The sequence below is a fragment of the Lissotriton helveticus genome, chromosome 10, assembly GCF_964261635.1.
Source record: "Lissotriton helveticus chromosome 10, aLisHel1.1, whole genome shotgun sequence".
In the NCBI taxonomy this organism is placed as follows: Eukaryota; Metazoa; Chordata; class Amphibia; order Caudata; family Salamandridae; genus Lissotriton; species Lissotriton helveticus.
In genome coordinates this window covers 234771914-234787552 of record NC_136071.1, presented here as the reverse complement: position 1 = coordinate 234787552, position 15639 = coordinate 234771914, and the positions used below count along the sequence as shown (strand labels likewise).

General features: G+C 43.7%; 1 protein-coding gene across 6 annotated transcripts in view; it reads right to left on the bottom strand.

Moving 5' to 3' along the window:
• TOM1L2 (target of myb1 like 2 membrane trafficking protein) overlaps window positions 1-15639 on the bottom strand; it is a 501785-nt gene that overhangs the window by 306786 nt on the left and 179360 nt on the right. For 3 of the 6 annotated variants that reach the window (XM_078665196.1, XM_078665198.1, XM_078665200.1), the window contains exon 5: window positions 2349-2483. In XM_078665196.1, the coding sequence (XP_078521322.1) occupies window positions 2349-2483 (135 nt within the window). The remainder of the gene's footprint in view (window positions 1-2348; window positions 2484-15639) is intronic. The other 3 variants (XM_078665195.1, XM_078665197.1, XM_078665199.1) reach the window with 1 other exon arrangement.

Sequence of the window (15639 nt, the reverse complement as noted above, 5' to 3'; positions counted from 1 at the left end):
AGGTCTGGGAAGGCTGAGACCCCCCTTAACTCCTAAGGTGTGCTGTTTCCACCACCATCCCCTTTACGAACACCTGAGGAGCATCGGTGAGGTCAAAGGGGAGCACATATAATTGGAAATGCTACTGTCCCGCCGCTAACTGCAGATAGCGGCTGTGGGCCTGCAGGATGAAGATGTGAAAATAAGTTACCTGCAAGTCCAACGTTATCATCCAGTCACCAGGGGATAAGGCTGACAAGGTGACAATTTAGAATTTGTCCTTCACCAGGACAGCATTGAGAGGGTGAATGTTTAAAATAGAGCGGAGACCACCGTCCATTTTCGGAATCAGAAAGTAGCAGGAATAACAACCATGACCTACTTCTGAAGTCAGCGCCCTCTTTACAACTCCTATGGTCAAACAATCCTGAACAGATGGTTGTTTGTCAGCAGATCTGGGGATAGCAGGGTTTCAACGAATGGTAAGGCATAACCCTGCTGGCTGATCTGCAACACCCAGTGGCATAAGGCTCCTGATCCTGCCTCTATAAAGGTGGCTGTGTGTCGCTAAAGTGGTTTGGACGCAGCTGTAGCAGGAGGGACGACTGATATGTCTGCCTGCTGTCTCCGGGTTCTTTGAGCCCATGGCCACAGCCACAAAAAGGTTCAGGCGATTGCTGAGCTGGTTGCAGTTGTTGGCAATGAGGAAACCCCCTACCGAAGTCATGGACGGGGTGAAACTGTTGGTGGGGCTGGCATGAGGGGGAAGGTGTGCAGAAAGGCCGTGGCCCTTCTTTCCTAAAAGTGCTTAAGGGCAGCATCTGCCTTAACCTAAAAAAGACATGAACCGTCAAACGGCATGTTCTTCAAACTAGCCTGGACATCACCCAAAAGCCCAGGGGACTGCATCCATGCATGTCAACAGAGGGCCACACTGGTACCAAAGGCTCTGCCAGTGGATTTAGTTATGCCATGCCCACAATGGAAAGTTAGCCACATTACCACCATCTTGAATGGCCTGAAAAAGAATGGCATGGGTTTCCTCAGTCACAATTAGTAGAACCTGTGTGATCGATCTCCCTAAGGCATGGATATAGAGGCCCAGAAGGTACCTAGCCTTGATGGACCGCAAGATGAGACTGGTGGATGAGTACACTTGTTTCCAGAATGTCTCGATCCGTTTGGACTATAGGGGACTAGAGGGGAATGCATTTGAGTTCCCATTACTAGCCAAAGCCTGAACAACCCAGCTCTAGGGCGTTGGCAGAATTCTGAATCTTTTTGATTTGTAGCCACAGGCCTTGGAAACTCGGGCTGGCGCTGGGCGACATCAGAAGCAAGGTCCTCAGGCGGACTTCGGGAGCTGGTCTCAAAGGCAAAATGAAGCCCTTGCGCACTCTCAGGAGACGGAGAGTCGAGAGACTGGGTTTGGGTCCTGTTTTTACTTCTTTTGTTTCTTCTTGGACGTACCCAGAGACTTGGACCTTGACGACATGTCATAAAAAAGGCTTTGGGAGCAGGACTGGGATCTTTACCATGACTTGAACCAACTTCGATGCTTGGTAACAAAGATCTTCGCTTTGCACTTCCAAATAGCTTTCAGGTACATCACGACACAGTCATTGAAGGGCCTGAAATCGTGATCTCACACCAGGCAAACCAAGTGTGGTGTCTTTCACAGACATCTGTTTGCGACATTCCTCTCAAGTCTTAAACCTTGCAGATTTCAGAGGCAAGATGCCCTAGCACACTGGAAAAAAAATTGAGAGTTGGAAGGAATTGAATTCAGCGGGCATGGGTAGAGCCTATACAGGCCGTGTACCTCACTTCCGGCGCTGAAAAACGTTGATGCAGAGCCATCGGTACAACCTACTAGTGTGCAGGGGTACTGCTGAAGATTTTCCGGATCCAGTCTAACACCTAGGGAGATATATTTAAAAGGTGAGGCATCTGCTGTTAGAAGTCTTTATCAGAATGATAGAGAACATAATTAAGGTAGATATTGTAACGTATTGAGAGTGCATAACACATTTGTTAGGAAAGTAAAGAGGTGCATGGCACTTGCCATTGTGTGATCATTTATTGAGAATGCCACAGTACGGCCAACAGCGCATAGTTGCCATGTGTGGTACCTTCAGTAATTTCTAGCTCTTTTTGCCAACAGCATGTTGCATGCCGTGACTGTATTTATGCTTTAAATTTTGCGGGTACAGACCCAGAATCCTAGTATATTATGCTGTGTTGATTACAAAGACTAGAATGGCTGTAAGCGACACACACAAAATATAGGTTCACTAGACAGCAATGCAACAATACAAAATGCTGCCAGAGAGCCTATCAATCTTGAAAAGTTCTGTGCTGCAACTTACCCTCTGTGGAGTGTGTATTGGAGAAAGAGCATCAAGATCTGCCATAGGAAACTCTATGCCCTTCCGCTTCAATTCTTCATAAATATGCACTACTCCAGTTAGATCAGGACTACTTCGAAATGCATCCGCCCAAGCCTGCAAAACAATAACCCATTAATAACCTTCTCAATAATTAAATATATTATATATATATATTGATGAGCTATTACAACAGCAAATATTAGATAATGTAAAATAGAAAGCACAATTTCATTTGGAGTTTTTTTTTCAAAAACAGTTTCTTCAATATAGTTAGTACGAATAATATAATATAGAAGCTAAACTTTGAAGATACAAAAGCAAATATTGTTCCGATTTCCTACTGGTAATCTTCATTACACTGAGTTCTACTCTTCCTCATTCTGGTCCTTAAATCTTGTGGGAGTCCATTCCTCAAGAACGCTTCCTCCAATCAATATGTATGCTAACTTTCTAAAATTGCTTAAGCGCTCCCGTTTTAACTAATATTTTTATCCTTGAAAGAATAGAAAAAGTAAATGTTTACAGGGAATTATAAATCAGTGACATCACCGGTGGGAGAGGAGGGTGGAAAAGAAGGACTAGGGCGAGCAAGAAGTTACTTACCCTGCCGGTAGAGTCTATCTACCTGCAGATTCCTCACATTGTGAATTTCCTCAAGGGCTAGACTGGATCTGGACACTTTGGGCCACATGCATCAATGTTATTGCGAAAATTAAGGAATCGCAATTTAGGAATTGCAAAATCCTATGCATCAAGAAATCCTAAAAGTTTTTAGGATTTCTTAATTTTCGGTATTTGCGATTCCTTAATTGCGAATCGCAATTAAGGAATGGCATTACATTGATTCCTATGGGCCTAGAGGCCCATAGGAATCAATGCCGTTTTGCACTTTTTTATTTTGGGAATCCCATTTGTTTGATGCATTGCAAGGGTGCAGAGGGGGGTCCAAAGGACCCCCCCCCCCTGCACCCCTGAAATGTATTTTAAAGTGCATGTTTCACACACACATGTCCTAAGGACATGTGTGTCTGTAACATGAAAGTTTAAAAAATGCATTTTTGAGCATTTTCATAACTTTTCGCAAATTACCACGAGGTTCAACCTCGTGGTAATTTGCACCCCCTAATTGCTAATTCGCAATTTGAAAAACAATCATGCATTGCTTTTAAGGAATCGCAATTTTGCGATTCCTTAAAAGCAATCGCATTTTTGGAAATCACTAAAAATAGCGATTTTCACAAAAATGTATGATGCATCCCAAAAACGTATTTAGGAATCGCAAACTGCCGAATTTACCGATTCGCACCGTTTGCACTTCCTAAATAGGTTGATGCATGTGGCCCTTTGTACTAATTCCTTCGAGTGTCAGTAGATGGCGTTGGCGTTGTGTGGCTAATCATTGAGGCAGTTCCGAATGGCCACTAGATCAGCGCCACCTCTGCAAGCTTACTTCAGGTTCACACTGATTGCAGTCTGTGTTCATAGACAGGGAGCCGCTGAAACTGGAATCTGGCAGTGTGCATACAATGAGTGTATTCCACAGATCGGAGGGGAGGGTGTGTTGGTGAGGAATCTGCAGTTAGAGTCTCTACCAGAAAAGGAGTAACCGAAGGTAAGTAACTAGTTATTCTGATAGACACTCCTAACCACAGATTCCTCACCTTGTTTATGGATTTCGAATATCAAAGCAGTAAACCTCTTCAGCTGGTGGGTCTGTGAAATGGCTCAGACCAGGAAATCCTGCAGCATAAAGTAGGCTAAGTGCCCATCCTGCTGGCTATTATAGCAATAATGCTTCATGATTATATGGAGTAACGGCCACGTTACAGCCTGAAAAATGTCCAGAATGAGCACACCGTACGTTTGAACAGTGGCAGCAGCCTCCGCTCTGGTGGAATGAGCATGCAAGCCTTCTGCGTGATGTATCTTGGTCAGCCTGTAGCAGATTTTGACACAACCTAATTATCATGAGATGGCTCTCTTTTGCACTGCTTTGCCTTTTATTGGATTCAGAGAAGTGGACCAAAAGTTGGTCATCCAGTCAGTAATCTCTGGTTCAAACGACGAAGAAACTAAGCGCCCGTTTAGGGTTGAGGCAATGAAGCTGTTTTCCCTCCTTTGTAGGGTGACGCAGTGGATAGAAAGCTGTGAGGGTGATGGGTTGTTCTTTGTGGAATGGCTTAACTACACTTGGCAGGGTGCCGCTTTGGTACAGAGGACTAATTTGCCCGGGAAGAAATATGTCTAGAATGGAACCTGGGACAAAGCCTGAAGTTCACTCACTCGCATGACCCATGTTATGGTGATGAGGAATGCTGTTTTTAGAGAAGTGGTATTAGTTGTAAAAGCACTGTGTCCAGGATGGCTCAAATGAAGAGAAGAAATTATGAAGGAGTCAGGTGTGACAGGTTGGCTGTTGCCTGGCGGTGATTTACTGTCAGAGACCAGTTCGCCTTCAGTAGTCAGTCGTCAAGGCATGGGAAGACTGACATTCTGAACCTCTGCAGATGGGCTGCGACCACCACCATTATCTTTGTGCACTTCCAAGGTGCGCTGGGCACTTGGCATGCCTGAAACCACAGGTATGTCTGTGGGACTACATGACGGGATGTGAAAACATCGACAGTTAACATCCAGTCTCCTGGTCCAGGGCAGATAGAACTTGGGCTGGGGTGAACATTATGAACTTGCCCTTACTGAGGAGAAAGTTCAGAGGATAAAGGTCTAGGATGGGATAGAGGGCACAGTTCTAAGATGGCACGGACGCCCCCGTCCTTTAGCAACCAAAAGTAACGGAAGAAGCCACCAGCCCAGACCTTTGATGCTGCCACCCTCTCTATTGATCCCATGGCCAAAAGAGCCAACTTCTCTGTGTAGTATGGATAAATGGGCCTAGTGTTGTGGTGGCAGGTCTGGGTGATAAGACAGGAAGGTTAGAGGGTATCTGTTAAGCACGATCTGAAACATCCATTCATCGGACATGATGCTCCTCGAGCTGGGGAGATGGATATCATAATGCGACCTCCTACCGGCCGATTGTGTGCACCCCAAAGAGAAATTAAAGTGTTTTACTGTGGTCTGGGTAACTTGTTGCCGCTGGGTTCCTCGACCATATTGGCTTGCTTCCTGGCCTCATCCCCAAAACGACTGAGGCTTCTGTTGTGGCATGTACTATTGCTGCCTCTGTTGGTAGCCCCTACCGAAACCTAGAAAAGGGCACTGTTGTTGAAGGAACTGCCAAGTAGGGTGAGTTAGTTCTTGCTCCCCTTAAAACTTGTCACAGCAAAGTCAGCTTTCGCTCCAAACAGCCTGGAACTGTTAAAGGGCATGTCCACTAAGGACTGCAGGACGTCCGAAGAAAAAAGACAAAAATACCCTTTTGGAAATATCTCCACATGGTGTAGTGGGGACGAATTAGGGTTTAGGTAGCTGGAAGATGCTTGTACCACCAAACTCTCAGGAGTAGGGTGTCTGAGGAGAAAGCCGGGGACCGTTGTAGAAGGTCTGTGCCTTCTGGCTTCACATTTATAAACTAGCAGACAAGATTTTAGCTTCGTCCAAGTATCAGAATATCCGTGAGGGTCTCTTTCAATGGAAAAGGTTGTTCTGGACTTTCCTACGCCAGGTTGAGAACATCTACCAATACATAAGTTTTGAACTCAGCAGAAGGGAGGGTGAAATCTAGAAACTTCACCGCTCTCCTAATGACTATCGCAAAGGAGACTGATTCTTCTGTTGCCATCGCTGGACTGGAGTATGAAAAGCCAACATTCGGGGATGTACCCAGGATACTAACATCCTGCAAGTTGTCAAAGAAATATAATTATCAAACGATTTTTTTCCTCCTTATAATCCTCCTCATCATTGTCCCCATATCTAAAGTGTGCGGCAGCCATATCTGGATCTTAATGGGCATTTTGTCTCGGTCATGGAGGAAGGGCATGGGTGTCAAAATTGAAGTGTGCTATTAGCTCAAATTCCAGGATCTGTACCGGAGCCCGTCCCTGGGCATTGGAGCCAGACCCAAAGTCAAACAAGGCCTCAGGTTGAGTTTGAGGGGCACAGTCGGAGTCGAGGACGGATCTGACCACGGTAGACCAACTGGAGGACCCCACGGATCCTTGAGGGCACAAGGGCACTCCAGACAGAACTGGTGTGCAACCAAAAATATGGTCCAAGGCAAGCTTGTGCTGCTGGAGCTGTTGTGACATTGCTGTCCAGAAAAAAAAAGGAACTTGTGTGGAATTCGGTTCATGGGAGAGGGGAGCGATTTTGTGGCCTAAAGATGCCTGGGGTGTTGCGCGACTCAGAATGGTGGGAGTGGCGAGACGAAGAAGACTCGTGTTTCAACTTATATTTTTATGGGACTTCATAGACTGAACTGAAAAACGTAACTTTGAAGACTATCTGTCACGAGAGGAGGCTCATGAGAGTGTCCTTGACTAGGACTATATGCCTTCGAACATTAGCGCTTCTTTGACCTGCAGAGTACGCTGAAAGTGAGCTTTACTTCATGGTCACAGATGGCCTTTTTGTTCAGTTTAGTGTGGCATGGACACGATGCACAGTCATGTTTCGAGCTGAGGGAGCACAGACCGATATCGTGGGTGTCTGTCATCAATATCTGTCAGTTTCAGTCATGACACAGCTCAAACCCTGAAGTATTAGGCTGCGGCATTGTCTGCCCACTTTGATAAATTTTGAGAAAAAAATCACTGTCAAGAGTGGCAGGATTTGAGAATTCCTGTTTCCGAATTGGCAGGCAAGGAAAAACGTCACAGCGTGGAAGTGGCGATAATATAGTGGCTTCCGTGGTGAGACGGTGTATGTAAGAACAAGGGTACCCCTGACACAAATTCCTAAATCAGGGAAAATAACTTGAATGTAAATATCACAATTTAGGAAAGTTTAAATTACTTGTGGACCTAAATATTACATGTCATGAACATATAATGCAACCTCTATTCAGTGTTATCCAAAATATTTTTTATTATTTTTACAAATGAGTTCTACTAACTGTAAACATTAAAAAAGAAGAGAAAACATCTAATCCTCTATATTCAAATTAACAATGTGATTTGGTAATAAAGATTCAGAATCAATTCTTATATTAGCCCAAATACATTTCACACAATGTCAATAGTGGATATCTGTGAAATGAAGTTGTTTGCAATAATTCGATTTGTATCAGAACATATAGTTAGAAAATCATCACTTCATTATATACAGAGGACATTCATTTCTGGCATGGCTCTTGAAAATCTGTCTCCTACTCGCGTTTCGGCTGTACGCCTTCATCAGGAAGCCATGAACATAATAAATGAAACCTAAATGGGTGCATATAGATGCAAGACATATATCAATGTTAGAAAAATAGTCCTACTTAGTTTTTAAATGCCCACAAAATGGGTCTAAACATGAATTAGAACAGATAAGGATTAAAAACACTAATTGCAAATCAATCATAAGTACAATAAGCACGTGTAGCATGAATGGACTTTACACCATCTCAATCGTGCTAAAATCCCATCACCAAGTGTAAGGCAAACAAACACCTGAGTGTCAGAAATAGAATAGGAAAGTGGTATCCCGAATAAAAAAGAAAATGACCTGAAATTACAAATGAATGAAGAGAAGGTTGAAATGTTGGTTAGTCGAGTCTCCCGAGACTAGTGAGTTATTCTCAAGTGCATGAATAGAAGAGTGATATTATGAATTGAAATTATTACCTTATATAGTCAAAAAGAAAGACTTCTGGGCTGAGGATGGGGATGGGCCTCAAACCGGTATAAGGTAGAATAATCTACACAAAGACAACAAGATATAGGATAATTGAAAAGTAGCCGGGGTATTCCGGAACTGGAGACAGGGCAGTTTAAGGATAATAGCTGTGTAGGATGCATTACCTTTCATCTAGTGGAACCCAAATTGTGTTGGACCTAAGCTGAAGACATCATGTAGGTCCAAAGTGGATAGACAGGAAATGAATAGTATTGATGCCAGGCAGGATATTACTATGGCCCACTGCAATCAGAAACAACAATGGATACGTTTTGAAACTTAATAGATTACATATAAGAAACATATGTGATTCTAGCCTATATCTGACTGTACCCCTCAATGATTTGAGATAGATGGATCTGAATAAATCGCAGACCGATGAGTAACGGATTAGTTAGAGGCTAGGGTACTGACGGATTGATCACAGGCAGTGTAATGAAATGCTTGTGATAATATTGCGGCTATACAGACAGTAGGTTTGGTCGTAAAAATGTCTGACCTAAGTTATCACCTAAATTTTACTGAAAACAGGATGTTTAAAAGTTTGAGCATGAATCATAATTTGTAAAATATGTACCTGCTCGACAAAGATGAAAAAGATACAGCTGGCAGTGATCACAGTAAGGGACAGAGGAACTCACGATATAGCTGCAGGGAACATTACTGGTATTAGATAAGGGTATTTAGAAGTTTGGGCATAAATAGAAATTTGTAAAATAAGTACTTGCTCGATAAAGTCAAAAAGATACAGCTGGTGGGACGGACCAGATGCGGAACTGCACCATGCCAACTACTGATGCGCCGAGAAATTGATAAAAGGTTTCCGGATCCAGTCTGATGCCTGGGAAAATTCACAAGCTGAGGAATCGGCGTTAGAAATCTTTATCAGATAGGACTCAGTGTTATGAAGATTACCAATAAGTAATACGTCCCTCTTCCTTGTCTCAGTTTCTTATACCCTTGAAGTTACAGCAAGCAATTTACAAAGCAGTGCTTGAGAGACAAAAATGATATAATAGTCATGAATTTATTATTTAATGAATTTCGTGATATTATGGTGTTATTAAGTAAAACAAATTAGTCACAGCACTTGAGCTGCAGAACGAAAATGTTTACCAGAAATGGAAATTAGTAAAATATAGTGTTTAACAAAAGTAACATTAGTAGCCCAAGATGCTGTTTACACACATCCAATACTGATAAACAAGTGGGAGGGCATGTCTTGTATGTGAATATTAGTTTTCTCTTTTTTTAAGGAAAGGGCTTACAAAATATTTTAATATAGATAACAGATTTTATGTTTTTTGTATAAAAGGGATCTCATAAAGCAACAAAAACGATGATGTGTAAAGGGGCAGTTCCATTACAGAACATTACTTTCCAACAATCCTTAAAACAAAGGCAAGCATGAGGAGGTCTGCAGTTACTGAAGACCTTCTCATGTGCACAACAAAAGTCTCTCAAGCCTCTCGGAATGGAAGGGGCTCCTTTCTCTTTGTGGGAGAGGGCCGGTAAATCAGCAAACAACAGAGGAGCAAGTGAAAGGTACCGCTATTCCACTTCTTGCCGAGCCACCGCTCTCTTTCTATCTCTCTTTCCATCTATCTATCTATATACACACACACACACACACACATATATATACACACACACACACATATATATACACACACATATACACACACATGCATATATACACACACACACACACATATATATATATATATATATATATACATATATACACACACACACATTTGAAAAAAAATATGTATTCTAAAGTTCATGCCTATTGGCACAGTATGTAATGTTTACAATGAAATTTTTACAACGCACTACCATTACAACACAGGCATTACCACGCATACCATTACAACGCATTGCGCTGGGGGGCGCTCTAGGATAGGGGATACGTTTAATTTTCTATCCAACACCTTCCCTAGTGTCCACGGGGACTGGAGTTGGAATAGAAAATTATACTTACCACTATCCAGCACCTCAAAGCGCTATGCGTTGCAACGGTATTTGTTGTAAATACCGCATTGTAAAGGTATGCGTGGTAAAATTATGCGTTGTAACGTCATACATCCTATTGGCACACATTCCCCCCGGGATTTACTACAGCTATTAAAAAAAAAAGTCAAATCACGTGTTTCTGGTAGCAGTCACACCGTCAGTCCGTACGTCATTGATGACGCATCTGGCATCGAGCAAACATAATTGAAGGGGTGGAGTAATCACGGGACTTCAGACTAGGGGTATATAATATGATAACTGACACTTGCCAGCACCAGCCAGATCAGTTTTTTTGTTTTGTTTTTTTATCTCATTCTCTCTGCTTTTCTCTATCTCTCTCTCACACTCTCTGGAGCTTTTTTCGCCTGGAAACCTACAGACTTACATTATAATCTTAGCATTAAATACTAATGGTACACTACACACCTTTAATATGCTGTGGGATGGTCACTACCAAACAACTCGAGAACAGTGCACACATGACTTCATTACAACAAAGTAAATGTAACCTAGCCTGAAGACAGCCCACGACAGGAACTTGAGGTAACGTCCTTTACCTTCCATCACTAGTGCCACCTGTCTGAGAGGAGGGACCAGCGTCTACAAACAGCCAAGAGGGAGATATGCACAAAAATAACGGCACCGTTGGCGGTCCTTACCGACAGATCCCGCGCGGCGGCACGTGACGGACGCTGTTCTCGAGAGGAACGGTGCAGGCGCCGCGCGCAGGTAATTCTGTGACAATATCAGAACTGCAAGGACACTGAAGCATCTCACAACCCTAGAGCGAAGTGAGAAACCCGATCTCTGCTCACTGGAGCGGACCCTGCGCGCAGGGTGTTCCCGTCGTGCAACACGAGACTTCTGGGGATAGTTTGTTCCACGGTCCCTTGTTATTATCCTCACAGGCAGCGAGTGCCCTTCATGCAAAGCCCGTGCGTCCTCGAGGCGTCCTGCTAACGTCTTAAGAACGGAAGGTGTCTTGTTTCACCCTGCCTGCTTTCAACGCCACTTTAGATCTAGCTATTAATTAATTAGATGTATACTATCAGCCCGCAACTGATGAAAGTTTACTCCATCTTCTGAAAACATAAGTACAAATTAACGACCACAAACCTTTATGCCAGCGAGGCCTATTCTACTTCTAAGGACCATGTCAGTCACATCTGATGCTGGGGGGCTTGCAAGGAAAGGACCAGCGTCCGTCACTGATACATGGTCCTACCACCACCAAACAAAGTCTAAATACACTCGCTATATGAGACATGCTGGAAATACAAATATTACTATAAAGGGCCAATCACTGTTTTGACAGTAACAGGGAGACCGGCGAAACTCTGGAAAATACATTTAGAAGTCTTTTAAATATTTGAAAGAAGTTATGCAGTTAGAAAAAGCGTTCCTCCCTTCTGAGCTGTAACCCAAGGAATATCCACATGAGTAGCCAAGCAACAGCCGGGCAGGACAGCAGGCTGCACCGACAAGGCGTCTTGCAGAGGCCGGCCCCATAACGGACGCCAGCGCCCAGGAAGGATCCGGTTCTAGCCGCCGGGAATGACCCTAAACTAGAAGGGGGCACTCTCGTCGCGGCAACAACTTGCGCCAGGATGGCGCCTGGGCACTCGGCCAATGGGGGGGCCAGGTGAGGTCTGACCCTCCCCCAGATGGCAGACCCGCCCGTGTCATGGCGGGAGAATCGCGTAGCCCCCCCCCCCCCCGGTCGCCTATCGCCTCAGAGGAGCAACCCGAGGTGAATTGGGGCGCCCAGCGGGCGGGGCAGGAGAACCGAGGACATGGCTTCAACCTGTGACAAAAGATGGCGGCAGAGCGATGGCCAGGCCCGTTTGTTTTGCAAGTGTGGCTTAAATTCGCAAATTGTGGCTTTTGCAGAATTTGAATGACCGGTGCGTGCAGTATTCTGCCCTACAGTTTGACTGGCTATATTTCACTTTCCAAGCAATAGCAAATTTCATCATAGTAAACAAAGGGGGATATCTCGGTTCCCGAGTTTCTTCGCTACCCTCCTGGGTAGTTACATATTATGGTACAACGGTCACTCACTCGAAGAAGAAATCACCATCATTATTTCAAGAAAATGTTGTATGACATTTGGTAAGCCCAAAAGTAGCGACCCCTTCATCCACTGCAGGCGATCGGAAAAACTGAAGCAGCTGAAGTCATGCTGTGCTCCTCGTTTGATGTACAATTGTAGTCTTTCTAGGTTTAGGAAATGTCCTGGTTTTGAAATGTGGTCATCCCCTATGATGAGGGACAGAGACTTGCAAACGTTTGCAGTGGAAAGTAGGTTTGTAGGCAGACACATGCAATTGTTCTTCGTTATATACTATTTGGAAGAGTTTGCTTGGGGAGAAACAGAAGTCCAGCACACACCGGCCATAGTGCCAGAAGATGATATTAAAAGGGCCAGCATTTAAAAAAACGGAAGGAAGTAGTTTTGTATGAGGAAGTGTGATGGGCGCCTAGAACAGTCCCTAACCCCCCCCCCTTCAGGAGAGATAAGGAGTCTAAACTCTAGCTATAAATTATAGCATTTGAAAGAGCCTTTGAATCCAGCGGGTGTAAAAAACAGCTGGAGACCACGCAGTGCCCAGGTCAAACAGGATTACTTTAGAAGCCATCCCAGAGTCATTGGACGATCATCCAACTACCTTAGAAGTCATTTACACGTCATCAGACATCATCAAGCTCTTGAAGTCATCAGCAAAGCTGGAGAAGCTCAGCCTGATGATTTGAGGATGACTTGAAAATGAGTATCTGATTACTTTAGTAGGTGTCATTATTCGTGATGATTTAAGGATGACTTGAAAAGGAGTACCTGATGACTTTAGTAGGTGTCATTATTCGTGGTGATTTAAGGATGACTTGAAAATGAGTGTCTGCTGACTTCAGAAGGTGTCATTATTCCTGATGATCTGAGGATGACCTGTAAATGACTCTCCGATAACTTTACAAGATGACATTGTTCCTGATGAATTTGGGGTGATTTGAAAATAAGCATCTGAATACTTCAAATGTACTATTGTGTTTTCAATAAGATGTTTTTGCGTCTGGTGATTTTAACAGGAATTGGTTGTCTATTTAAAGAGCACGTCCACCACTTTGGTTTCAGTTTTCCAGAAAAATGCAAACTGTTGGATGATTGCACAATGAATTGCAGATAAACGCAAAATGTCATATACGTTTTCTATTATACACAACAGAGCATACAATGTGCTTTAGCAAACTGTGTATAAGTCAGCGGTTATTTTTTTAACACATTTATTTATTTTTTGTCACTTTCTTTTTGTACAAACCAGGTAAGATAAGCATCCACTGTAACTGTAATGGACTCCATGTACCTTAGGTACATCTCCAATTGGATACTGGGTCACACTTATAAGCCCCTGTACTGTGTACTATAGGTACCCAGGGCATATGTGCACCCAAGGCCTACCAGGGGCTGCAGCTTGTATTATACCACCCCTGGCTGGCCCTACTAAATTGACACAACTGGCTGATCACTCAGCTGGGGATGAGTGGTGTAATCACCCTTTGCTTAGATATAGTATACCTATATCTAAACCTATATAGACACATATATACCTATAAGTCACTCCTATGGCAGGCCTTAACAATCCAGAAGGCAGAGGGTGCTTGGTATTATGTGAGATGGTGCTCTAGCATGAGCTGAGCCTGTCTGCAGCTTTCGGAACCATGTCCTTATAGCTGTTCTATGATATAGCCATACCATATACTTTTAAGTGCATTATAAGCCTCGCGGTCATTGCTAATTTTGGTTTGGCTTTATCAAAATATGTTGTGTAAGGTGTCATACGCTTTGTAATACTACCCCCTCACCGAACCCAAACACACCCTAAACCCTAAAATTAACCATGGCACCCCAAAACCCAAACACACCCTGAACCCCCAAATTAACCCTTGCACCCCAAAACCCAAACACACCCTGAACCCCCAAATTAACCCTTGCACACCAAACCCAAACACACCCTAAACCCTAATATTAACCCTTGTACCCTAAAACCCAAACACACCCTAACCCTAAAATTAACCCTGGCACCCCAAAACCCAAACACACCCTGAACCCCCAAATTAACCCTGGCACGCCAAACCCAAACACACAATAAACCCTAATATTAACCCTTGTACCCTAAAACCCAAACACACACTAAACCCTAAAATTAACCCTGGCACCCCAAAACCCAAACACCCTTAGCCCTAAAATTAACCATGGCACCCCAAAACCCAAACACACCCTGAACCCCCAAATTAACCCTTGCACCCCAAAACCCAAACACACCCTGAACCCCCAAATTAACCCTTGCACACCAAACCCAAACACACCCTAAACCCTAATATTAACCCTTGTACCCTAAAACCAAAACACACCCTAAACCCTAAAATTAACCCTGGCACCCCAAAACCCAAACACACCCTGAACCCCCAAATTAACCCTTGCACGCCAAACCCAAACACACCCTAAACCCTAATATTAACCCTGGTACCCTAAAACCCAAACACACCCTAAACCCTAAAATTAACCCTGGCACCCCAAAACCCAAACATGCTCTAAACCCTTAAATTACACCTGGCCCCCCAAAACACAAACCCACCCTCAACCCTAAAATGACCCTGTACGCCCTAAAATCCAAAAGCCCTACAAACCCCCAAACTGTTTATGAATGCGGAATGCCGGGAGGCGCTGCTGTGATTGCAAATTATACTTTCTGTACCCCCAGGATGCACTTCCTTCATACTTCCTTCATAGAGTATTTCCATGGAATCCGATTGTAAGACTTATTAAACAACTGCGGACAGACCTGCTCATGGCCCATACAGAGGAATGGTCTTGCAAAGGAAAACAAGCTTTGTAGAAGTCCTTGGGACTGCCGAATTCACTCCAAGTGTCGTTTAGTGGGGCCGCGGCGGGAAATCATTTTAATGCTGACAGGGAGATTGAGAAAGTTCTGATTGGCAGAATGCAATGGACTGCTGACAGCTCTTGGTGTGTGTTATGCTGCTGGAACTTTTCTGTCCTTGGTTTCCAGTGGTGCCACCAAATAACAACAGCCCTGCCTTCATTAAATAATTGACGAACACAACAAATACCGTTCGCAAGTCACTCCATCAGTGGCCGATATGCTTTATGTGGTGAACAACAATAAGTGATCGTTTACAATGATTTTCATTCAGGTTTGGTCTGTGTGATTTTTTTTAAAGACAGTCGGTACACAACCGGAAGTACATACATCAACCTGTTAGGTTTTCACAGCCTGTATTTCATACCATTTTTTAGATCAGGATTTGGCCAGAACTTTTGTTTTAAAAGAAAATACATCTGTACGATCTGCTTATTTAAAGGGACTCTTGGACAACTTTCTTCATCTGTTAAAGCCGTAACTCACATTTTGCTTCCGCCGGCTACAGCATACAGTATGGGGAAGGGGACCATATC